The 27,465-nt window shown below is 45.2% G+C and overlaps 1 protein-coding gene across 2 annotated transcripts; it reads left to right on the top strand.

Annotated features, from left to right (window-relative positions):
* The first annotated feature begins 4,733 nt into the window (after nt 1-4,733).
* On the top strand, nt 4,734-26,199 carry LOC118509636 (mucin-2-like). 2 transcript variants are annotated; one of them, XM_036050541.1, is made up of 22 exons: nt 4,734-5,027; nt 19,199-19,471; nt 19,536-19,661; nt 19,724-19,810; nt 19,896-20,105; nt 20,168-20,368; nt 20,851-20,895; nt 20,971-21,162; nt 21,228-21,344; nt 21,409-21,678; nt 21,749-21,955; nt 22,019-22,165; nt 22,241-22,426; nt 22,495-22,647; nt 22,725-22,922; nt 23,002-23,115; nt 23,178-23,399; nt 23,472-23,591; nt 23,663-23,752; nt 24,980-25,168; nt 25,230-25,328; nt 25,400-26,199. In XM_036050541.1, the coding sequence occupies exons 1-22, from the start codon at nt 5,025-5,027 to the stop codon at nt 25,664-25,666; spliced, it is 3,516 nt and encodes a 1,171-aa protein (XP_035906434.1). In that variant the 5' UTR covers nt 4,734-5,024; the 3' UTR covers nt 25,667-26,199. The 2 variants fall into 2 exon arrangements, with proteins under 2 accessions (XP_035906434.1, XP_035906435.1); XM_036050542.1 differs by having other exon boundaries at nt 19,202-19,471.
* Nucleotides 26,200-27,465: the final 1,266 nt, after the last annotated feature.

Here is a 27,465-nt window from a genome sequence, read left to right on the forward strand (position 1 = left end):
ATCCAATAATAAGTCCAATTAATAAGTCTAGTAATCCACTAGATGGCCGCCATGATCTAGTAGCAAGCCGATAAGCCAACTAGAAGAAGACCACTGAATTTGGCTCCCTCCTTAAGGATGTCTGTTGTATGCTGACGATGTCGACTTCTCTCTTCCTGTGTCCTCGTCGCAAGACTTCCTTTGCCTTCAACGCTACGCTGATGCATTTGCGGATTGGTGCTCCTCTTCGGAGGAACTCATCATGAGTGTCTCTGGTGAAGGATCCTTGGTGTGTGGTTCGATAACAAACTGTCTTTGGTGCCACATATCAACTCAGTCCTCGAGCGAGCCAACAAAGTATTGGGCTTCATCACTTGCTTGAGGGCGTTGTATTGCTGCTGCTGGGTCCGTCCTATTTTGGACTACACCAGCGTCGTTTGGTCCTCAGCAGGTGTCACCTCCAAGGATAGGCTGGAGAGGGTACAACGGAAGTTTACTAGAATCGTCATAAGGCGCTTCCTAAACGACCCTTTAATTGCCAACAACCTTCTTGCCAACATTGACTCCCCTACCCTCCTGGCAGCCATTTCCATCTATGTCCCATCCTACCGCTTGCGCGTTCGCCCTCCACGCCCTCCATCCCATTGCGGCGCACGCGGTTTGCTCAAAATGACCCTTGGATGAGCGCATTATCTGACTTCCATGCAGTATGTGTTTTGTTTGACCATTTGTTTGAAGTTAAGCGTACTTAAGTTCTCGGCATGCCAATTTTTCTGCTTTCTGCGACTTGGTTTTACCCGTAGCTGGATAATAAGTCCTGCGTACGGGGTTGGAGTTCTGGATGAGATTTGAATTCCGGTGCTGCCGTGTGAAGACCGGCGCCGCTGTCGCCTCGGCCACCGGACAGCCCCCCAAAAATGAGTGTCTCGCAAGAGGAATTTGATCTTAAAACAACCAAAGAGGCATAAATTTATCCAACATTTTGGTGGAGTCTCTTAAATTTTTTAATGTTTTCCTGCCACGCCCTGTACATCACTGTTGCAGATGTGAATTGGTGCCATCACCAGGATGCGCCAGGTTATTTCAAAAACCCCAAAACCATCAACACGATTAAAAAGGAAATTGGGAACGATTATTGTTGCGACTCGTTGCCATCTGCCACAGGTGAATCTGGTTTCGGCACTCCACTGATTAATGAGCCGTTAACATATGTCCGACTAGACGTTGACCACCCGTCCAATGTCTGGAGGAAAAACGGGGTGTGCGCGAACAGGCTTCTTGTCACCTCGTTCGAAATGTACTGCGGCGTTCCCGCAGGTCGTAGGGAAACAAATTAATGCCCTCCAAATGATCCACGGCCAACGGTCCCTTAATATATCGTACGGTTAAGGCAACACTATAACGATGGAACGATGGAAGCACACAATAAACGCCATTTATTGGTCAATTCAACTGACAACGGCGATGAAGTGTGTGTGTGTGGTGTGGTTATTGCAGTGATGTAATTTTACAGCTCTTCGAAGGAAGAGTTTAATCCGAAGATGAGCAACCCACAACGCGGTTGCTCTCGTGGGACGTGTCTTCCGGGAGTGTCCCCAGTGCTCACGTACTGATCTTTGATTGCATTTACAATTCAATTACAGCGGCAGCCAGGACATGCATGCTAATGGCGTGGAGTCAAGTGCATCGTGTGTGTCTTTTGCTTTGCATCAGCATGAGTTCTGCTTTGTTCGAGTTTATGATAGTGAGATTAAATATTTCCCACGTCTCAGAATTATTATATTACAGGTTGTTATTTTTAACATAAATGTCACCATCTTTTCGTGATAAGTATGAACATCTGATTGAAATTAAAACACAGACAGGGCACGAATATTGATAACGCCTTGCATAATTGCAGCTGTGCGTTGCTGTCAGTCAGACTTCCTTCAGCGAATGATTAACTGATTGGCCCTAATTCGATGATAAACGAATCGATCATCCTCTCAACACACGCTAATGTCATCTAAAATCATTCAGTGGCCTTTTTTACCCATTAAAATGTCATCTGCCATATCGAAATTGCTGTTGTAGTACATTTTTATGGGTTTTTTTTTGCTTTAGGTCGCTTACCGATTCGGCATCCGTCTTCCGTCGGTTGCCCTGGTTGACCCCCCTGCATAGACACAACACAACCAGCAGAAAATCGGTAAGAAATAATGATTTTACGGGTTAATCGTAAACCGGTAAGCCGCATCTGCCCACCTTCGGCTGCACACACCGGTCGCCAGCGAAGAAAGAACCTCCCCGTGCAGGCAGGCAGGCCATAAACTTTTCTGCCGATGATGGCAAAAGGTGCTGTTGAGGTTCAAACCGCAAACCGAAGGCTACCGTTTGAACTTGAAAATGGTGTGTTTTTGTGCTCGCTGTGTGTGGAAGCGGTGTTGGGGTTCCATCGATCGCTAGAATGGGGCTGTTGAAGCATCGCATCCGTTTGTTGGATGCTGGGTGGCTAAGGCGAGCCGTAGTAGCAGGGTGACAATTCGCTTATGGACAGTGCAGTGAGTGTTTGTGTTGTTGATGATGAAGAGATGCTGCGCAACAAATGGGTGGATGTCACGCGGCCGCTTAGGCGAGAGTGAAGTCGAAACGCTATGCGTTGTACGGGGATTTGCTTGAATTATTTAAGCCAGCTACATCACTGATGTGTTTTTTTTTATTCGGATTCAATTTTAACTAATTCTTTATGAGTTTAACGAGATCTTGTCGGTCATGAAGTTAGCTCTCAGCACAATGGACTTATATTTATTACTAAAAGAAGATAATTCTTCTTTTCAAACATGAATGTATAACTTTTTACTTATTATAACATAGTTTCTTAAACAACAAAACTGTTTAATAATTATTTTTAATTCTTTTAATAAATTTCAGATACATGTCAAACGTATTTGACTTTGTGGATTACTATTTAATATCTGGTAAGCTTTTAAAACTTCAAAAAGGACTTTGAAAAACAATACCGATAAAGATAAAAATGAGCTATAGAATATTCACATACAGAAAATATGAAATAAGGTTCTATTTTTTATACATTGTTACTCGCGGGCTATTAACTGTTAACTGTTGGAAATTCTTTCCAAAGCAGTTGCTCAATTTGTTTGTAGCACAAACGCCTTAAAAATCTCAAAGCAGTGCTTAACAAAAAATACAAACACCTGTTTCTTAGAATGGAAAATAATTTTGAAAACTCGGCGTTAAGCCATAATATTTATTAAACGAAAATAATATTAAATGATACACATTTTGGAACAAAAATCATAATTGTACGTACACTGTAATATTTTTTTAAGGAGTTAGGAAACATTTCACCATATAACTTCTATGCTTTTGAAGCTATTTTTCGTGACGAGTGCCCAGCTATCACGGGGGATGGGATTAATTTAGTGATATTTTTGCAATTTTCAGATAATTCTTAGCTTTTAAAAAATAGATTCCCTAATTTTGCCTTTTACACAAGCGTTGTGATTTTATCTACCCACGTTAAGTGAAGTTTACTCGTCATATGCTTATATTTCTATTCTTCTAGAAGCTTCTTAAATTCTTCTTAGGGATTCAAAGCAATTGAATTAGCGGAGCGATATATTTTTCGGATTTATATAGTTATAAAATATCGTATGTACAGGGATTTTCAGTTGATAAGGCAATTTCATCCATTTAGTTGAAATGGCAAACAAAGCTAGTTGATATGGAAACGGCTTCGGGCGATAGGGAAATCAAATACCTTTTATTGTGATGTCCTAATATAACATTGTCATAGTAGCCGTTGATATTGTACACGTCCTTTCAGCCCTCGAGTAAGTGCCTGCAATATCAACGGCTACTATGAGAATATCGTCTGAAGTTGTTTCCATATCAACTAGCTCTGTTTGCCATTTCATCTAAGAAGCCTGCCATAAAAATGGAAGTTATTGCCTTATCAATTGAACAACCCTGTATAAAGCTATTTATATAGTTTTGTTACACGAAGGAATTTTATGACAAAAATGAGCAAAAAAGAGTTCAAGTGTTTTTAAAAGTATAATTTTTATTTTAAAATGTTCGTTAAAACTTACTAAAATAGCAATTTCAGATATATTATCTAGTTTTTTAAAATCCAAAATGATAGGTGTTTGTGTAGCTTTGTTAAGCACTGTACAGTGATAAATAAATGGAAGGAATGGATTCCTCATAAGTCCATGTTTGTCAGTGAATTCCGTAGTGAGAATTTATGATAAGATTGTGAAGCTTCACATTGTTGATGATTGTCGCACCTTACGCAGTGAGATTTCATTCGATCGTTGCTGTCGATTGCTTGTTCACGGTGCTTACTGAATGTTGTTCCATTTTTTTTATTTTTGAATTACAAATTAAAACTCTTCCAAGTCTCAACACTCTTGCAAAACGCTTATACGGTATAGAAAATATGTTTTAGTCGATCTTTCTATATTTTAAATGAAAAAAACGTTAATGAAACCAACCCCTAAAGCTTCCTGCCGCTTTGTTTTTTGTCACAAGCACCGGGCTACACAGAATGTCGCGCGACACAGCAGCACACGCGCGCGCTCTTAGCGACCACGCTTTTCGACTCGACTCATCTGCTCACCATAGTGAGAGCAGCTCATCATCATCACCATCATCATGATCGTCGCCAGCATCTCCCGCCGTCACAGGCCACCGTTGCGATGGGGCTGACGGTGTATAAATAAGCCTTTGAAATTCGCAGCGCATTTCAGTCCGCTGTGGATTTTGGCGCGTTTTGGATCGTGTGTTCTGGTGTGACCGGTGTTCGCTGCACGCGTGGGACATCTCGTGGCGCGCTCGTGGTGCGCTGGTGGTGCACAAATGGTGCAAATGAACAACAAACCAGAAGTGAATTTATGAAACACTGCCCTGCGGAAACGTTGGTGAAAGAATTGTAACTAACAGTGCAACAAAACACAGTGCCATTCGTGTAGTGTTAAGTGACATCAATTGTATGGATTAATTGCTGCGCAAGGATCAAACAGTTCATCCCCGTGTGCTCGAAAATGGTGAGTTGTGTGATTGACGAGGATGGTGGATGTCTTATGAAATGGTAGGCTGAAACTTAACTCGCACGCCCCTGTATTTCGAGCACGTCCATCGACGTGATCCCCTTACGAAAGTGCCTTGTGGAAGAGCATGTGGTTCTGGTTCGATGGAACTCTAGGGTGGTAATCTGCAGTGCGTCAATCCTGTGACATAAACGCAGGACACGGTCCGGATCCGCGATCGCGAGGATCGTCTTAAAGGCGCCTCGGCGAACCAAGTCCGTTCGCACCGATCGCATCCGGATGCTAGACACGATGTACGAGTGGGACACCGACTCTGTGTGGAATGCGTGCGTGCGTGCCTGTTTGTATGGTGGTGCTTGTGTGTGTGTGTGTGTGGCTGTGCGCAGATTCTTGAAGATCTGTCATCCGTTTCGAAGGGAAGAATGTTGATATTTCGTGACGACTTCCACTCCATTATACACGCGCCGCTCCAGACCCACCTGGTCTGAAGTCCAGTCGTGTTGGCGTACCGTGTGCGACACTTGCCGATTGCCATAGAACAAAACCGTCATTATTGCTGCAGTGTGGCCACGCGGGTGTCGCTGCTCCAGCGCTGGCAGCTAGAGGCGTCTCCTGCAGCACGTATAGAGATAAAAATGATGGATAAATTGTCATGATTTACGGTGAATGTGTTGCTTATGCAAATGGGGTTTTGCTGCTAGCCGTCGGTGCGGTCGATTAGTACAGATTGTGCGCAAGAGAAAACGATTCTATTCGATCGTGGGGCCATTTCGTACCGTCCAGAAAGAAAGAACAAACAAAAAATTGACCAGCTTACCATTCCAATTATTTTGCTAGAACGATGAGCCACCAGGTGCTATCAACGCACGCAGTAGGACATCACCGAGATGATTCAGTTCTCGGTGGGGTTTTTTCTAGCTTCTAATTTTATACTAAAATCCACCTTGCTGGAGAAGGATGTGTTGCTGAAGAATGCATAAATTTCGAACCGATTCATATATCCTTGAGGGTGATTCACCGGTTCACAGGAGGGAAAGTTGTGACATTGTAGCTGATGATGGCTTACCGCTTACTACGCTGGACGACAGCACGACTGCCCACGCGAGGGGATTCTAGGGAGGAACCTTCGGACGGACGCTAATTAGTGATTAGTCAAGTTACGGTTAATAATGCGCGTAGATCAGGTCTTCTTCGTGAAGAAATACTCATTAGAGCAGATCGATCTAGGTGCGGGGAAAAAAGCTGTTGATGTCCCATAATGACGTTGATGCAATTGCTACTAAATATTTAGTTTTTAGTACTGGGTGTGATTTTTAGAAGCTTCCAATTAAACCTTAAAATCGACCAAATTTTTGAAAATTGTTTTCTAATTAATTTGCTAGTTTTCGAATAGGTTTTAGAAAAATTTTGGAAGCTTAAAGTTTTCCCTGTTTAAATGTATGTTACTGCTAACGTTTGCTGGCTTTCTATGACTTGATTTTACTTGTAACCCCCTACGAGGAAGCGATCTAGATGGGATTTGCATCCCCGGTCCTGCGGTGTGAAGACCAGTGCCTTGATAGCTTCGGCTACCGGACCGCCCCAATATAATAGTATATCAAACATTTTTTAATTTTAAATTTAGGAAAGCCTTAGTTCAAGATGCCTATTAAATTTTGGTTTGGTTTTCATTATCCTGGTGGCTAAGGTATCTAAGAACAGCTTAAGTTGCCATTCTCTGATATTTTTTTCGAATATTATCTATTGCTTGGAGGTGAACATTGTTAACATTAACTTTTTTTAAATTTTGTTATGAAGATTGCCTTCGTTATCGTTTAAAGCCTGACATTTTTAGCACGCTAGACAAGCCAATCACAGGCACTTCTTAGAGCTTTTCAAGACCGCCCAGTGACAGGTGCCAATGAGACAATCTATATCAGCTTGCTAATTCGATGCTTCAATATTGATGTTTGTAAAATGCTAGCTATGAAGTGGTTTAATACAGCGCCATCTATTGATTGGACTGCCTATTGCAAAGGGATAAAGGTTGCTTACCGACTCCCGACATGTCCTCGCGTAGAAGTCCTCGATGCTGCTCACGGTGTAGTGCCGCCATCTGCTCATCCAATATAGGTTTATTGATAAGGGTTAATGGTGGATTTAAAACTGAATTTATTACGAGCTTTCCTGAATAATTAAAATTAGTTCTGTAGAAAAGAAACATCTACAAACAGTGCTTCTCAGGTAACAAAACAAGTGTCTCCAAGTTAACACAATGTACGGATCGATACGTAAGAACTATACAAGGTTTCAGACCGTATAATGGATCATTTGAATCACTCAGAGGGATGGTTAACAGTGGAATATATCAGGTCCATTTTGGAAATTGGATCATGCAGACAGCCATCTAGGAGACCCTTCCAATGCGACTATGGACTCATGCTAAGGAAGTGATAATTTAAATAACATTTACGACTAATTTTGCGGCTTAAATTCAGCCGAATGTGAACTGATAGGACGTGGTAACTTGGCAGAAAATTCACAGCTTATAGTAAAGTTCCAGAAGCATGATGGAAATCTACCCCAAACTGTATGCAAGCTTCCTTAATATGGTTGTAAAATTCCACTATGGATTTGCAATATTCCACCATCCATTGGAGAGCTTTCCTTGAATTGGATAACTTGCTGTATCGACCCCAAAATACTGTGAATCCCCATCTTTATTTTTTTTACGATAAAAGTTAAATAGCTTTTTTTAAATATCCGGTATGATAACTTTCCCATACTATTTGACTAAATTCCAAGTGGTGGCAAAATGGGATCAACTTGCGATTGTTTGTTCTATCACATTTCCTTATTATCCAACTGCAGCTTTCGCTCACCCCAAAAGCCATACACGCTCATAGCGAGCGATTGCATTTCTTTAGCCAAACAAGTGATCTCGAGCGATCGCTTGAACGGCACAGGAAGATTTGTTTAATTTTTCCTTCAAACCCCTCCCCCCCCTTTTCTATGTTCAACTTCCTTCCCTCTCGCCCCAAAACAATCCCGAGCTGATTTAAACAAACGGTTCGGTACGGTGGATGTCCCAGCGCGGTAAAACTACATAACGAGCTCATTGTTTGATCAACCGAGTCCAGCCCGGGGCGCCAAACTGCCCTGTGATCCGCAAACGTCGAAAAGTTTGATGACAAACCGGGAGGGAAACTGCAAGCAGCGGAGCGAAGGTAATGTTGCACGATGCACACAATCATGGTGGAAAGCGGTGGAATGCGAAATATGATCGCGTCTTTCGCGGACCCCGAAACATGGAAACTTCATTATCATTTCGGCCTGCAGATGACAAACGTTGGCGGTTGTGGGCTGCTTGGTGACGATCGCGCACTAGGATCCTTTGCGACAGGTCGCAAGAAAATCTTGAGCAATACGACAGTTGTCCACCTATTCTTACGCTACACGCGGGCCCGGGCGGGTTTGATCGTAGAGTAGGCGACAAAGTGTGCTGAAGACGAAGATTTCGGACAACGCGAGCGGTGGTATATGTTGTCTCATAAATATGGATGATTGATATTTGGTTATGTTAATGTTTGTTCTCCCCCACTACAACCTGCCGTCAGTCTTGCCCGGCATGACCGGCCAGTGTTATCAGTGCAGCGCGGGCTCCGGCTTTTATGTGCCCCAGTAACCGACTGGAGATGTCCAATGGGAGGGGGGGTTTTTGTTTCGGGAGGCTTCATCCACTGTGGTAGACCATGGGACGGTGTCGTGTTGCATTTCCCGATGACTCCACACACACAAACAAACCCGAACCCCAGATTGCAGCAAGTGTGTCGCCCCGATTCCGGCAGCCCATTTCTCGACCTCAAAAGCACCTCTCGAGCTGGAATCAGTGCAGATTCGTTACATAATTGAGCCTGAGGACTGGAAGCGATGCATGACCAGAGCGCGCTGATGCTAATAAACCGTCAAGGGGAGGACCGTGAACGTGCGAAGGGTTTGGTTAGGGAAGATGCGCCGACAGGTCAGTGTGACATCTCCCTACGCTGGACAGGTTTTTGGGACGCACTTTGCCTTTTGAAACTGGATCGCCTGAACCGGCCTGTGGCCGCAGGACGCATCGTTGAGAGTGGTAAGGTCATGCTGGTGGAGTGTTGTTTATGAGCAGTTTCGGATGCTTACGGCTGGGTGGAATTGGATTTTGTCAATCACGACGCTCACGAGGCGCTGAACACACGCTAAACAGTGCGTCATTCGACACGGTAGGGTTAGGTGTTGCAAGCTTTTTACCGTGACAACATTTTTTTTTGGAGGCGATTTAACGATTGGAAGGACTGGTTGATTGATAAGTGTTCTGCCGGGGGAATGATTAGTTAAGGATTGGGTGGTATAAGTGTTTATGACATTGTTGAAGTTGTTTATTTAAATTTTTAAGAAACATCATTTTAGATATAAGTATGACAAATTTTTGATAAGAAAAATGATGATGTAGATCTGACTGGTGCTCACCTAACCTACCCTGATAATAGGAACAAATTGAACGTTTTCAAACTATCATCGGAAGTAATACCCTCTCAGTCAACAATACACCAATTAGACTAGATGGAAATGAGTCATTCTTCATTATCTACCGCACAAGAAAACAACAATATGCATTGCAATCTGGCGTTGTAGTGAAACAGTTTGCCACCCCTTATTTCGATGCAATCAGTCTGAAGTAATCGGCTTGGCTTGGCATATTAGTCGCATGCACTAGCGATGATGCGGGTTTGGCTGAAATGCTGCATCTTGTTTGCTCAAGTGTAACTCATGCATACCTCTGAGTAACTACTGTCTATATTCTAGAATCTATATTATATTCTAGAAATTTGACAAGAAGAGGATTACAGGGCAGTCAAAACCCATCCTTCCGTTATGAACACTGACCAAACAAACTACTTGGTTTCATTAAGTCTAGCAAGCCAAACATATGGCTGACCCGACCTATGAGATTGTTACTTCTTCTTCCCGTCTTGGATTTACAATTTAGAAGCTATCTGGCCTGCCATTTCTGACTTCCAGAGACATGATGGGGCCTCTGATCAGTCCCGCATATTTTTCAAATCACTATTAATATTTCAATCATTTGGCAGAAAATTCCTGCGCTTTTAACTAATTCGAGGCGGTCTGATGGCCGAGGCGATATCGGTACCACACGGCAGGATCGGAGTTCAAATCCCATCATGACCGTCTTCCTGTATGCAGGGCTGGCTAGGCCGATTTTATAACTGAAAATAGTATCTGAAAACCATTACAAAACTGTGGGAATGTGTGAAACCATCACAAAACTGTGTACAAATCTGTTCGAATATAAAAATATTTCGAAAACCGTGAAAGCTCCTCGGGATGCAGCAAAACATATTTGGGGCACTGTTAAAAAAACCCATCGGGTTACTATCAGCCGTTCGGGCATCAGGAAGATCTCCCGCGGTGCCAATACGCGACATCCTGGGTCAGAATGACTACGAATACGAGCGGATCCTGTTCGGCTTAGCCAAAGAGATGGGAATCACCATCTGATTCCTTCCCACTTCCTATCCCGTAGTAGTACGCACTATTGACTGTCCAACTTAATATAGTGTGCTATGTGTTTGTTGTTCCTCGTTTGATCCGCTCAATAACTCCAACGTGCGCCAGGTCACATTTTTGGCCTTAGCTGGTGTCAAAACAGTACTCGAGAGACCCGAGGTCGCTATTGGCGGCCATGGTGCCGGCGGAGTGAGTGTGTATGTCTACTACGACGATGGCTCAACTCTAAGCTGTTGTGGTCCTCGATCCCAGACATTCTGCTGGCGGGATGGTCGTCAGTGGCGACATCAGCACGCAATCCGGAACAAACGGTTAGGAGATTCGTAGCTTCATCGAGAGAGTTCAACGCAGAGGACGGTGTCATCAAATTCCCGAAGCGCCAATACCACAAAGGCTGCCCCCCGTCCCGAAAACACGTGACGACAACCTGACGACGCTCCTAATTTGTGTGTTTAACTGTATACAAAATTTTATAAAATAATTAAAATCTTATCTAATTGATTAACTACAAATTGACAGGAATTCAATTATAATTTGAGCAAGTGAATTTACTTTTAACAAAAATCAAAGCTTTAAATTTTATCCTCTATGTTCAATCTATATTCAAAGAGTCCAATCATTTATCCTATTGAACTCACTGAATCATTTCATCTGCAAAGCTTATGACTTCGGCTGTGATCGCTCTGCCTCGCTTCGTGTTGCAAGCTGCTCATAAATATCCATTAGAGACATTTTCTCCGTTCGTACCTTTAAATATTATTATATATTATAGCAAATAATGTACATACTGTGATTGCTTCATCAAAAGAATTTAAATGAAGGTAAAGACAACGAACCTGAAAATTCATCATCTTGCACTCATAATTTCTTTAGCAAGAATCGATCAGTAGGAAGACAGCGTTTAAGCGTTTTCTAACTAATATTTCGTTCCAATTGAACGCATTTCATTCCGATTAGTCTCATTACCTTCTGAAAGAGAAATATTTTTTGTGACTAATGCCATGTAAACCAGAGCCCCTTTCTTTCGCTTTTTTATTCTTCTCTTTATTCTACTGGCACGATCACTTCTAAAATCGTTTGTCGGCGTACTAATCCTATTATCCTAGCAGCAGATTGCTCTCGCACAGCAAAAAAAATTAAGCTAAGAACATGAACACACCCCTGGCCACAAGGAACGATCGTTAACTTACTTTACTCTTTCGCCCCGTTTCCTTTGGGTTGGGATAACAGCCAGCAATACGTTTGTCAAATAATTGTGTAAGAGCGGTTCATGTGCGTTTTATCCTTCTTCTTCCACCACACCCAACATATGGCCGAATCTGGATGCAAAAGTTCGCGTAAAAACGTTAAGGTTCTTCATGGCACACAGTTGACGTCAGATACGCGTATGCTGTTCTGCGAGCGATCATCGGGTCGTCGAACTTTGTGGTGAGGAAAGGGTTTTCTTTATAGCTTGTTTTTGCTGTTGGCCGTTTTATTATGTTAGAAACATCAACAAACATACGACAGCTATTAATATTGCCGTCTTTCCGTCAGGCGAAAAGTGAAGAAACAGTTAGATTAGATAGCGCTCTTTGTCGCGGGGTCCTGTTTTTCATCCGCGTGCGTGTCGTTGCTCCTTTGCAACGATCATTCTGTTTGCCATTTTTTTCTGGAAGTCTTGCCCAAATGATCATCGAAAACGAATTGTCACATTTGTCACACAGTTTGGGACTATCGAGGTGTCGAGTATCGTTTCTTTCCAATAAACATGATCGACTGATCATGACTTCGAAGAGCTGTGTGTGAGAGAGAAAGATGGGAAGAATGCAATTTTTAAAAAATTCTCCTCTCAAATGTACAAACCAACTTCATCGTTTTGGGGATACAAATATGCGAGACCTGCTGCAGGGCTGGACCGTGACACTGTTCCGCTCGTATCTCTTTTGCTCAGGTCGTCACCGATGGTGACAATGTTTCCCACGCGATTACATTCAAATGCCGACCTATGGCGGCCCGGGCATTTGAGACTTTGCTCGCTTCTTCAGCGATCCAGCGTGGTGTCACACCACTGGTGTGGCTGCAGTTTTCCTCCTAACCTACTAGCCCACTAGACGAGTTCGCCCAGCTTTGCATACCAGTTGGATTCCGTGGATGTTGATTGTGCAAACCATTCCTCCGCTTATTTGGTGGAGCCAGTGCCCAACTATCATGTCAAAAGGTGACAAAGATTAAGCGTGCCTTGGTTTGCCTCCGTTCTGCGCAATCTGTCGCCAAAGACCCCGTCATCAAACCACCGAAAAACTTCCCCATGTTCCGGCTGCTGGATGCTGGTGGTCGTGTCGTGTGACTCTTGCGCAGACACAACAAGGGTGACACATTGCCTTCACCTCCCTTTTTCCTATTTTTTTAAAGATAATTCAATTAAGATAGCAAATCGTCTCAGCAATTTGTCGGCCAGCTGCACAAGTATGTGTGTGAGTGTGTGGCTGTGGAGATATGTTGCGTACGCACATCAGGGGCTTCAAGTTGACGTAATTTGACCAATGACCGCGTCTTGCAAAAGGTGCGATTTGTTTCTGCTCGATGATGTTGAGGTAGAGCACGGTGCAAAGGAAGCCCGGTCATGATTTAACTAGGATGAGGAACAATGTGAGGAGATGGTATCGCTTGGTTAGGCGTAATTAGTTTTAATTGTTGTGCTTAGCGGAGTGATTACTCTATGAGGCTTATTATAGTGCAGATTTAGGTTATTTAGGGCGACTGTTTCAAATACATATTTGTTTGTATTTGGTAAATGGTTGACAAAATCAATTTAGTTCCTGTGTTGTTGTGTAATTGGATTATGATTTTTTTTATTCATAAGAAACGGCCTGGTAGTATTTATTTTAGAAAACAGTTCTGTCTTATTTTGTGTCCGTTAAATTTGTCTAGCTTATACTAGTGTAATAGTATTGGATTCGATCGTTTAAGGATAACTCATGGCTATTGTCATCGTATAGGGTTCATTGATATTTTGGATAAGGATTTTTTCATTGATAGAGATTTTTTGGATTACGATTGGGCATGGAGGATCAAACTTGAAGTGTAGTTACGATTAGCAAAATTTGATTATTTTAAAAATTAAAATGGAAATAATAGCTTAATACATGTTTATGATTATCTTCCAGCATTACTTAAACCTCACGAGATCGAACATTCTCAATTTTACAATAACATATCCAAAGTTTCGAGTTTCGATCCAAAATAAGGTTGCTGAAGAATTGTTTATGAGTTGTACCAAACCAGTTGTATGGGTGTTGTTGGTTGGTCCGGTGCAAGTGATCTTCACTTACCCTTAAAACTGCAACCGCAAGACGATTTAACTTCACTACTTTATTATTTTTTTAAATTTTTGCATAAATATTATTAGAGTACTTTTCGTTGATTGGATAATTGGTTAATTGGTTGTTGGAATTATTAGGGGGCGGTTTAGTCTACCACAATGACGCGATGGAACGTATATTGGCGTCCTCTATCAGGACAGTCCAGGACTTGTGATCGTATTAGATCATCGGACGTATCAGGGTGCGTTATATTGTGCATTTTTTGGAGTTATCCTGTTGAAACAGAAAATTTCATAAAACTTATATGAAATTCAGAGATTAGGGCTGCAATTTTGTGTGGCGTGACCAATGTCGATATCAATGTTAGAAAATCAAGCATTTCAAAGGAACGGTTCTTTATTGCCGTAAAAAAAATCAGCACAGCAGCTTGTAAAAGATCATCAACCAGTGCAGGAATGGTCTAATCAAAGTCTCAGAGGTGTATATGAGTATCTGGACTATAAATTTAAGCTACAGTCCAAGTTTCGTCCGTCCGGGCAGATGTTTTGAGTGGAGAAGTTACCCCAAACTGGAGCAAAATCGGTTGGAAGCAGTTTTTAACCATTTAAATTATCAGCCAACACATAGCTTAGTTAACTGTGTTTAATAATATATATTACATCATTTAATTAAGTGATACGATTGAACCAAATGAATATGAAGAGTTAAGCTAGCTTAACCTGCTCGCGACCTTGATCATAGGCTTCGGCCAACCGACCCACCAACCTTCGAGATGAGATTAGATCCACGCGCTTTGGTAAATTTAGTTGAGCGTTGCAGGAGCACAATTGACACTTTCCTGTCAACCCTCTTCGTAACCTTGATCAATTTCTTGTTGATCAATCGGTGTTGATCAATTGTGACTGTTCCATAACTAAGTTAAATTTTAATATTATTTTAATAGTTTAACTTCAGCTTTCTGTGTAATACTTCCTACGAATTTCGGATCAGTGGAAGAATCAGACAGAGATTCTCGAAAAACTTTCCCTAACGCAATTGATTTCATATTTTCACCTTCACTTCAAAAAACCCCCGTTCAATATCGATCGATCGATCGCTCGAAAGGGAAAGGGAAGCCCTCGGGCCCGTCCGATAGCAGCACACGTGCTGGTTCGCTCGCTCGCTTACTTGACAATTCCATTAGCATCTTCCATCCGAGGCGACCTTGAACCGGTATCATCGCTTCGCCCGACCACCGGATCTGGTTCGTTCTTCACCCGTTGTATTGCTCGAACTCGAACGCGTGTTAATTCCGATCCGTTCGTCGATCGAGCACGGTCCCGAAGCGGGGTAAACAGAAACGCACAACACCACACGTCGCCTTCTAAGACGCTTTACGAACCCCCTGGACGAGCGGTGGAAAGCTTCTGCCATCCGTCTTCCGACGGGCCGGGCAATGGGCATCTCAATCGATCGAAGGACAGTTTTATCAACCCTCCTCTTGGCATGCTTTTGTCATCGGTAAAATCGGCGCACTTCAATCAAGCAGTAGTTTCTGTCGGATTATGGTTTTGTCGTGGCGTTTCTTTGCGATCGTCCTAAGCGCAGCAGGATCATTAGGTTAATGTCTTTTTATCTCGCATGATCACGCTTGTGAGGTGAGTGAGAAGCACGCACAAGCGTCATTATGAAAATGGTAAAGATTATTTTATTAAATTAAGATATCCCACCCAACGTTAAGCTAATGGGTGCCATCTTCTCAGGCAAAGAACGAGCATTAATCCAATCATATTTTGTAGAAGAAGTTTAAAGTGTGCCGTTCGTGTTTTCTTCGTCTGCACCAGCAAGCAATCAATTTTGTGGTGGCCATTTTATCAGAAATCGATTTATTATACCACCTTTCGGGGAAGGCAAACAGCTCGTCTTCATCTTCATCTCATCGTACCGAAGAGCAGTGGGTGAGCTGCGGCAGCGACAGTGCCCTTCGAGGGTCGCGATCTGCGCGTCGAACCAGTTATAAATGAAATGCGTCCGTTCGACTGTGTTCGATGCTGTGCTGGTCGGTTGCGTAACGAGCCTCATCTTTATTGAAGGCTGCGTGGCACCGCACGACGATGATCGTTATTTCAACTGGTTTTTGATTCAGCCTGCCGTTTTGTGGTGTGTGGTGTGGAGTTTAACCGATTATCCACTCGCAGGATGTGTGACCTTCGCGATCGAATCGTCGGGAGGGTCTGGCTGGTAGAGGGACTGACTTAAAAGATGGAGTAGGAGGTTATGTCCTGTGCGATTACCATCGACCGATCGGGTAATTGTTTCATATAGAGGCTGTACAATTGTAGCAACAGTGCAACAGGGGAATTATCGAGTTCGAGGTTAGATCTAAACAGCGGACGGTGACATACACAGAATCAACTCTTAGTGTCCAATTCGTTGCTTCCTTTAGTGTCCATATAGATGCAATCTAGAATGATCGTCATTAGCTCTCCCATCCCGCAGTGTAAAGCAGTACAGAAAGTGTCCTGCTAGTGGTGCCAGCTGTTAGATGAGTTAATCACATCCACCCAGCGATATCCTCTTAATGGGTTGTCACCTTGTGAGAAAAAAATGGCAAAAACAAAAAAATTGGCAATCGTGTTGTGCTACATCACAGCGCGCGTTGGGTTCGTCGCTTTAGGCAGCGTTGAAGTCTTTCGGTTTTTTGACACCCTTTCTGCTGGTTTTTTCTGCTGGCTTTCGAGAGCTAATTGCATAGCAAAAGAGGTTAGAGGAGAGGGAAATAAGTTTTATTAGGCCATGATTTTAGTTTAGAAACAGTTGAATTAAGCTTGCAGACAAAAAAATCACTTATTTGAAGGGGTTTATTCTTAATTCTCGGAATGAAATTCGGTTCGAGTAGGACTGAATCAACAGTTCTAACTAAAACTTCACAGCTGCTGCATGCAGATGATATTTTTTAAATCCAGCCTCAGGATTATTTCGGAACTCCACAATCCCATGGCGAGGGTTGCTCGCCCAACTGAGCAGCAGCTCGGAGCGGGCTCGGAGATGGCAGTAGGGGAAGGAAATGGATGGAAGGCAAACATTGCCACAACCACTCCGAACCACCGGCAAAACATACTCATAGAACCGTTCCAGAAGTGGGCCATTATTTGCATAGCTTTCGGCAAGAACAACACCTATGCGAACCAGGGTCGCACCGCGACAACAGCTTTTGGACAATCATGCACACGTACGTGTACTTGATGACACCTACGTCGGGCTGATCCCGTTCGCCTGTCAGACGTCGGATGCCGTGTGCGCGACATTTGCGTGTGTTTGGCCGCACAGTAATACACCTGTGACCCTCGTACATCGGCTGCTGCTGCTGCTGCTGAGTAGCCGCGGGCACCCTTACTGTTTGCTATTCATAAGTGGTCGATAATCGAAAGTAATTAGTTATTGTTGTGGTCGAGCGATGTTAATGTTCTCGGTGTTGTATGCTGTGACGAGCGTGTGCGATCTGCAAGCCGTACAGCAATGGCAGAGGATCGTCAGTTGCTTGTGTCAGAAGCGGTGGTGATGAGCTACTGGAATAAAGTAACCTTTTCCGTTACCATCGTGTAACTGCCAGCTGTGCCGTGAAACTATAAGTGATTGAATAAATAAAATCGAGCTCGGTGAGGAACCTGTCCGAGAGTTGGAGAGTGACATACGCGACGGCAAGATAAAGGCACGATCGATGATATGCGAATGCTTTTCTGCACACCTGCACAAGCCTTCAGAGTGCTGATGAGTCCAACCACTTTGATAAAGCGTTCAAGCAGCAAGAATTTTCCTTCTGATTTTTTTTTATTTATTTTGCGCCAACGATCTGTCGCGATCGCGTACACCGTTGATTTGATTAATGCCGTCATTATCATTATCATTGGATTGGACTGCAACACGTGTTGCTCCCCGCGGTATTCGCGCTTTACTTTGTATCGCCCCGTATGTAGGTCAGCGTGGCGCATCCCTTCAAGGTGATCGTGGGGGACTCATCTCTTCGAAGAAGATTATCAATCAAAATTAATAACAATTAAATGATAATCGCACACATTCACATATGTACTTAGAAGTGGAATTTTCGTTCTAACAAGCCAGCACATTGGAGGTCATCTTTAATGAGTGCAACATGTTCTGATCAATGGCATGTTTTTAAGATAAGTTGGAATATTCCAACAATCGATATTGGATATTGGGATTGGATCGGCAAACTGGAAAGAGAACAGTCTTCAGCCCGTTCAAAACCGAGTCCTGTCGATCGCAAAGTTCTAAACAGCGCAACGCAAACACTTACTAGCTCTCGGTGTACAAAGTAAAGATAAAGATCACGCAGACTCGCGCGCCGACGTGTGGGATATTCTCTCCAGATTTGCAAATAAGTACACGATCGTACCGGACCATTACACAATCGATCATTCCTTGAAACGAGCTCGGACGGTCCGCGAATAGAGGTGGAAATCGAAAGTACGACACCACGCGAAGGATCGATCAAGCGATGTCTCCGCATCTCGTCCGGCGCGAGTCTGGGAGGTATTTGTGATGTAGACCTTGAGCAAATTAATTTCATTCCGTGCGGCGAAGCGTGGAAGCTAACCGACGGGACATACTGGCACCGTAGTTGAACCCGCTAAGTACTCGGTGAGTCGTTTAACGGGGGGAGATTCCATTTCGACGATAATTCCACCAGTCCAAATAAGTGCAAATACGATGGCGTGGATGCTCTTCGACCTCACCGAAACCCGCGACAGAAGCTGCTGGATGCTGGGTGATCGTAAATTAGACAAATAGTGACGCACCTCCGCGCACGGTAGAACCTTGCCGCTGGACCTTGACAGACCTTGACGCTTGGCCTTTCGGTGGGTCTCTGCAAAACTACTACTTCCATGCGTCCACACGTAAGCTCCATACACAACGATCGTTAACGGCGTTAAAGTGAAACGCATCATGTCCATATCTTCCTTATCGGTGTGATGTGAACCTGTCAGCGGTGCGTTACAAATGGCTCTTGGGCCTGCTATGACATCGAGCGTGGCCTATAACCACATAACCTTCCTACGCGCGATGAGTTAGCATCCCTGAGTCGCGGCGCTAGGTAGCTAGGAGGGCTCGTCCCATATCGGAATGACTTGGCGGATCGCGTTCGCTTGGCTCGATTAATCACCGGCCGGGTCGAGTTAACCCTTGACTTTGCAGTGGCTGCTTGGCTTGGCTACCGAGCGATCAGCTGAGAGGTGTTATGGGTTTTAGCTTCTTCTCTTGGTCATTAATTTACCACGCTAACCTCAATTCTTTTCTCACTTGTTCTATTTCCTTCAGAAGAGCACTACCATATTGCTTGGTGTGCTGCTAGCCGTCGGAACGGCAAGGGCGGACATTTCCACCCTCCTGCGTGGTGGCTACTCGAACAACAACATCCTGCAGGACGATGGATACCATTACGACAAACCAAAGGTACCGTTCGAGGAGCCAACGACACCGCGCAAGTGTGCGGTATCGGATCAAAATCCGGACGGAAGCTGTGGCTACGATTACCCGAAGCCGGATCAATCCTTCACGCTGCCCAACGAGTATCTGCCACCAACAACGACGGTAAGTAGCGACAATTAAGGCCCCCTAATTGTATTGTTGCTGATCGTATCCCTTCTTGTTGTAGACGACACGCAGGACAACAACGACAACACGCCCTACGACGACGACAACGCGCAGAACCACAACTACTACGCGCCCAACGACAACCACCACGCGAAGAACTACAACCACAACACGTCCAACAACGACGGTGAGTTTGTCCGCAATGGCATCCCATCAACTGTACAACTATATCTCGTGCCCTTTCTGCAGACTACTCGCCGAACTACTCCGGTTCAGGAATATCTCCCGCCGAGCACTACCCGTCGGACGACTACAACTACCCGGCCCACGACTACGGTAATTGCGGCCGTTTGAGGGGCAATTATTTCCCTTTTCTTATGGAGCACTACTACAATGTCTCTGTGTGTAACCTTTTCCCTAGACCACCCGTCGTACGACAACTACCACCAGACCGACGACGACAACCCGAAGAACGACTACACCGCGTGTCGTAACAACGACGAGCAAGTGTCCTCTGTCGGCTCAGAATCCTGACGGTAGCTGCGGTTACGATTATCCGAAACCGGATCAATCATTCACCCTACCGAACCGTGTGTCCACCACGACCACCACTCGCCGACCTCCAACAACGGTAGGACTTTAAGGCACTCTTCCACAGTAAATTTAGGGGTAAACACTTTCAATTCCTTTCAGACGACAAGACGAACGACCACAACCACGCGTCCAACGACTACCACAACGAGACGTACCACCACAACGCCGCGGGTCGTAACCACTACCAAGTGTCCACCGTCGGCCCAGAACCCTGATGGAAGCTGCGGATACGACTATCCGAAGCCCGATCAGTCCTTCACCCTGCCGAATCGTGTTTCAACCACCACGCAAAGACCAACGGTAGGCATTTCAAATATGGTTCATGTAAAGGTGTTTACTCACGACAAACGGCCGCGTTTACTCGGTTTGTACACAATTTTACACTTACACACACACACACCGTTCGAACGGTAAAAAGATGCAGAAGCAAGTTAATGTTTGCTTTTAACATTGTTCGACGAAACCCGAATTCCAACGCCATTCGACGCGGAACAGCTTGGCGTGTCCTTGGCGTAGGGATGGTCAGTGATTTTGGCGTCGGCTCCACACAGATGGTGGTACTGGGGCGGGTTTGAATATTTAATAAGGGAATAAATTAACGTTTGTTTTGGGTGGGAAGAGACAAAGAGCATCGCTAAAAAAGGGTTCTTGGGCATAGGACGCCTCAGATTGTGGTGTAATAAGAACTAATCGAATTCGAGAGTCTGTCTTTAAACGTCGTCTGAAATATTTTACGATTATCTAATGATGCCTTTTTATTTGTGATTTACATTGCTTTTTAGACAACAACTCGTCGGACGACAACGACCACAAGGCCAACGACAACGGTGAGTTTGAAATGTTCTGTTTTTGAATTCGAATCACAGTGAATCAATAATTACACCTGTTCTATCCCACCGAAGACTACGCGCCGTACGACCACTGCCACCACACGACCAACCACTAGAACAACGCAGCGGATTGTGACCACCACCACAAAGTGTCCTCCGTCGGCCCAAAATCCGGACGGAAGCTGTGGTTACGATTATCCCAAGCCGGATCAATCCTTCACGCTGCCCAATCGAGTCTCAACAACCACGCCTCGACCGACAACGGTGAGGATCGCTTTAATTGTTTTGAGTGTCGTTTTGATTAATTTTATGCATTTCATTTATCATAGACCACGCGTCGTACGACTACAACACGCCGGACAACGCAACCTCAGGAGTATCTTCCACCTACGACGACGACGAGACGAACGACGACGAGACGAACGACGACTCGGCCCACAACAACGGTGAGAGATGCTGGTTAATTTGAGGGAAATTAAATTCTAATTTTTCCATTCCATACTCTTGCAGACAACACGTCGCACTACCACCACCACCACCCGTCCAACGACCACAACCCGTCGAACAACGACACCGAGGATCGTAACCACTACCAAGTGTCCTGTTTCGGCACAGAATCCTGATGGAAGCTGTGGCTACGACTACCCGAAACCGGACCAGTCCTTTACACTGCCAAATCGTGTGTCCACAACGACCACAACCCGGCGAACAACACCGCGCCAGGAATATCTACCGCCAACGACAACGACCCGCCGGACGACCACGCGTCCTACAACGACGGTAAGTTGTTATAGGAAATGGAAATGATTGTACTTTACTAATCTTATGTCGTTTATCCGCCTCTAATCAGACAACTCGTCGCACAACAACCACCACACGCCCAACAACCACAACAACACGGCGAACCACCACGAGGCCCGTTGTAACGACGACCAAGTGTCCTGTTTCGGCTCAAAATCCTGACGGAAGCTGTGGATACGACTATCCGAAGCCGGATCAATCCTTTACACTGCCCAACAGAGTATCTACGACAACAACCCGCCGGCCAACAACCACTGTAAGAGAGTGTGAGAAGTTTTCTTGTAGTAGTTTTTAAATCATGTTTGCATTTAAATTGTAGACCACTCGTCGTACGACGACTACCACCAGAAGGACTACACCCGCTGTAGAGTATCTGCCACCGACGACGACCACACGTCGAACTACCACACGGCCACCAACCACTACCACACGCCGCACAACCACCACCACCCGACCGACTACTACGGTAAGGGACAGGATGTCCAAATGGAAGGTTGGAAGAGTTCTTTGAAGTTAATTGTTATTTCGGTTGATTTGGCAGACCACAAGAAGGACGACAACTACCACGCGCCCAACAACCAGAACGACACCGCGTATCGTAACGACCACAAAGTGTCCTCCATCGGCGCAGAATCCGGACGGAAGCTGTGGGTATGATTACCCGAAGCCGGATCAATCCTTCACGCTGCCTAATCGTGTATCGACGACAACTCCAAGACCAACCACTGTACGTTGTAGCATGGTACGGAGCTTTAGAACAGGAAAACTTAATGTGATTTGTTTTTTGTCCTTCAGACCACTCGTCGCACTACAACGACCACACGTAGAACAACTCCGGCCCAGGAATATCTGCCACCGAGCTCCACTACTCGTCGCACGACCACAACAACCAGGCCAACGACTACCACCACGCGGCGCACAACCACTACTACTCGTCCAACAACGACGGTGAGAAGCGGATTGCTTAGCGCTAGTAACTGCTTACGAGCTATGGTCGGTTAAACGCCTTGTTTGTTGCTCCACAGACCACAAGAAGAACGACAACTACCACAAGGCCCACGACCAGGACGACACCGCGTATCGTAACCACTACGAAGTGTCCACCGTCGGCACAGAATCCGGACGGAAGCTGTGGATATGATTACCCGAAGCCGGATCAGTCCTTTACCCTTCCGAACCGTGTGTCCACTACCACCACCACCACCACAAGACGGCCAACTACGGTAAAGCATGATCTTTCTCAGGGAGATCTCATCGTGGATCGATTTATTTCATTCCCCTGCTTATTATTCTGTTTCTCAGACAACACGCCGTACCACAACGACTACTCGCAGGACGACTCCGCCGCAGGAGTATCTGCCACCGACCACTACCACGCGTCGTCCAACGACAACGACCACTCGCCCAACTACTACGGTAATAAGACTTTGAAAGAAAAACAATTGTTCCTTGTTTACTAATTGATTTTCCTATTTTAGACAACGCGTCGTACGACCACCACCACTAGGCCTACAACCACTACCAGGCTAACGACTACTACCACTCGCAGAACGACAACACGACCCCCGCCAGTAGTGACGACCAAGTGTCCACTGTCGGCACAGAATCCGGACGGTAGCTGCGGTTACGATTACCCGAAGCCGGATCAATCGTTCACCCTTCCGAACCGTGTCTCTACAACTACACCACGAACAACTACGGTATAGCGCTTGATTCGGTTTTGTTTTAATTAAGGGACAGATTTAATTGTTTGTTGTGTGTTGCGGTTTCAGACTCGTCGAACAACTCCACCTCAGGAGTATCTACCACCAACTACTACCACAACTACCCGTCGGCCAACAACGACCACTACGACGCGCCGTACAACGACCACCTCACGGCCCACGACTACGGTAATGTATCGAGAAGGAAGAAATTACCGAAAGAATATAATTTAATGAGCCTTTTCTTTTACTATCGATAGACTACTCGGAGAACCACACCGCCAGTGGAGTATCTACCGCCAACGACAACGACCCGACGTACCACAACCACCACACGTCCAACGACAACGGTAAGCAACATTGTGTACATTTCAAAAGTTCAAAATTTCCCAGTTATGGCCAAACAGTTCAGGAACTGTGTTTGAAGCTTGCTCTACCCTGTTGCCCGTAGCAATTTTCGATTGCACAAAAACTTTTCCCTTCTGGAGGTACATCTAAAAACATTGCATTAGGGTAAGCTACCGTATAGGCCATCCCATGTCCAGTAGCGGGGAGAGGTCTTTGGAGGTCTAGAGCGGAATAGCAGTTGATACCCCTTCAATTGTGACACGTTCGTGAATAAGACCAATAGGATTTCCCTCGCTGACGAGGCCCTCCTAAACAATAAGGCCCCGATCGGCCGCTCCTTCCCACTACCACTCTCTCTCTCTATCTCTTATCTTGGTCTAACGACCTGTTAGGTCGTGCCTGCCATTTCTGGCTGGTAAGCCTTACTGATACCGTATAGTTAGATAGTCAGTCCTCAATATAGGGGAACGATCCGGGTGGGATTTGAACCCCGGTCCTGCCGTGTGAAAACCGGTACCACTGTCGCATCTACCACCTACCAAAGTCCCACAGATAATTGGTCCGTGGACCATAGATGTGGTCTAAAACTCTTCACAAACTTCCACCAAGAGGTCAGAGCATCCGTCCATATGGTGTAGATTATCCTGCATAAAATCGGGATAGTTACACGAAAACCCGATCAAATCATTCAAATAAAGCTCCTAAACGACAAATGCGCCATCGATGCAAAGAATGTTAAACTTCATTTTACAGAAATCAATAGAATTTTCAGCTTCAGAAATGTAAGATCTGAGCCAAATTTAATCCAATGAATTATCAAAGTAAAGTTAAGTTAAAGTTAACTGTCGAGGTTAGATCAATACACTATATACATTTCTGTGTGATGCTTTTCTGATGCAGATGGATATTTAAGGGTTAAATTGCGTATCGTCGTAACTCAGTCTCAAATTTGGTGGGGTGAAACAGAATTTAAGTCAACCAGGCTTCAGTGGCTCACTGCCTGTCAGTCCTTGCCACTTGGGTATTATCGCTTACCAGCGCCACTTCTACTACGCTACAAGCGAGTTCTCCTATGATAATCTTATGACTATCGATCGAGCGATCGCCATAAGGTATACTTATCGTATGGAGATTGACTTTCTTATTTTAAATGAAAACAATCACATGTAAATTTAAGACTTATTCGTTGGTTTATACCACCATTTTATCAAACCTCTCTTTCCTTGTAGACTACACGCCGAACAACCACAACCACCAGGCCAACAACGCGCACAACGCCTCGCGTAGTGACAACGACCAAATGTCCACTGTCTCAGCAAAACCCGGACGGTAGCTGCGGTTACGATTACCCGAAACCGGACAATTCGTTTACGCTTCCGAACCGTGTCTCAACTACTACCACCCCGAGACCCACCACGGTGAGATCGAATGATCGTCGCTCGATTTAATAAAACTAAGGTTCCTTTTTCCTTTTGGCAGACAACAACACGACGCACAACGACCACTACTAGGACCACTACCACGCGCCGTACGACACCGCCCCAGGAGTATCTGCCACCATCGACCACCACAACGAGAGTAAGAATTCAGTAGTAGCACTTGCGAGGAATCGTTTTCATCCCATCTAATGCATGTAACTCTACCTGCAGCGCACCACGACCACAACGCGACCCACTACGACCAGGACGACGTCAACCACTACCACGACAACTCCACGGCCAACCACAACCACGGCGAAGGGGTGCAGCGATGGGGAGCTCAACCCGGACGGTACCTGCGGTTACGATTATCCGAAACCACCCAACCCGCTCACACTGCCACCAAAGATTCCGACCACGCCGGCACCCGAATATCTGCCACCGGACGAAACGACCGGCTACGATTACCCCAAGCCAGCCATACCGTTTAACTTCTAGAAAACTGTCCTTTGGGTCTCCCCCCCGTTTCATCCCTTAATTCCTTACTATCTGTTTAGTGTGTTTTTGTGTGTGTGAGTGTGTTTTTTTTGCGTATGTGCTGTGTACATCTCGGTAAGGTCGTCGGGGTTACCGTCTGTTTCGTCCCCATAGTTTAAGGGCACCCGTAGTTAGTAACAATGTCGAATCTTGCGAGTCTCGTGTTTGGATTTCTTAAGGTACAAAATTTACCATGTGTGTGTGTTTTTTAAAGGTAATTTTAGCGAAACGGAAGCTCACATGTAGGGAAGTGTGGAAAATACTCATCAAACACCATAAGTTAGTCAGCTGATGAAGATTGTTCCCAGTGCGCATTGGAAGAGTAGACAGTAGAATTGTACCAATCCTATGCTCTCCTAGTGGAGCAGCAGCAGGGGGAGCGTTCGATATCGTGCAGAATATTAATGTACCGAAAGGGAGGAAAGCGATCGGGCAACAATTTGAGGTCGCGGAATAAAGCCAACCACAAGTGAGAAAGCGAGGTATAATATTTTCTTATAATATTTATGCTGTGTTTGTTGTTACCTGTTGTGATGTGTCACAGTAGTACCGGTGTCGTTAACCCAATTTAGCTTTTCGCCTGAAATTTAATAGTATATACTATTTTATGTTTATGTTCCGCTGTGTGTTGCTCCAGCGAACGGTCACCTCACTTTGCTTATCGGTTTGCAGAAAATCGGTCGCGATCACGATGATGCAAGCGAACCACGGGACGAAACCTGCTCGGGGACATTAATATTCTACCAGCGAACTTCCCAACCCGAACCACCTCTCTTGTCACCCCCCCCCCTCCCCCAGTCCGTGGGTTCCATCTGGATCTCGAACGAAAGCGCAAGTAATGGGGCGTCGTCGCGAATCGGCCGAGAATCAGCGATAACCTAAGCGAACGTACGTAGAAAGCATAAGTAGAGCCACGGTCGCCAAGAAAGGCAAAAATTGATGTCACCTGGCGAGGTGCGCGGTGGTCTAACAAACTCATCGAAAAAACAGCGCCGCGAGCCATGCGAATTGGTTGACGGTGGCGTATGTGTGTGAACCGATCGTTTTGAGTTTTGGAAGTAGAAAATGAAAACAAAAGACCTTAGACTAGTTTGCCTGTCCGGCCCTTGCGGATGGAAAGTGGCCTCGAAGCACTTTGGACAAAAAGCAACTCTTTGTGGGGTGCTTTATGGTAGCTGCAAACAAACAAACACCCAACCAAACCCCATTGGCATCCTCTGGAGCAGCCAGCTCGAATCGCTGGCGACACTTTTCTCGATGCGCAGCCACGATTGTTGCGGAGGTAATTACGCGCTTCACGGTCGCTTACAACGAGCCTACCGAATGTGAGGGCACCATAAACAGAGGGCTGAAATTGAAGTGTCACTTCAAAGATTCCTACCACAGCAAAACCCCGACAAAGCTACCAGACGATTACAGCGGTGCGATAAACAGGAACCACCGGTGTGAGATCCCTCCTGCGCCCGGAAGACACACATGTGTTGCTTCCGTTTGTGTTGCGAAAGCGTAGCAACCACCTAACAACACCACGCAGTAGGCGCTTACCTATATATTGAGATGGAATAGAGATGGAAAATGGTAGTAGGAAGTTAATGACGGCAGGAAAAGTGTTTGCTTTAGACGCGACAGAACCGCCCCCCCCCCCCACGCCCCGGCTGATGGCATCATGCTAGGGTGCGTTTGAAGATTGCGCGACAAGTAAGTCACGCGGCCATATCGACAGTCATGAATTAAAGCCTCACCGACAACCGAGCGTTGGC

This window comes from Anopheles stephensi, chromosome 3, assembly GCF_013141755.1.
Source record: "Anopheles stephensi strain Indian chromosome 3, UCI_ANSTEP_V1.0, whole genome shotgun sequence".
In the NCBI taxonomy this organism is placed as follows: domain Eukaryota; kingdom Metazoa; phylum Arthropoda; class Insecta; order Diptera; family Culicidae; genus Anopheles; species Anopheles stephensi.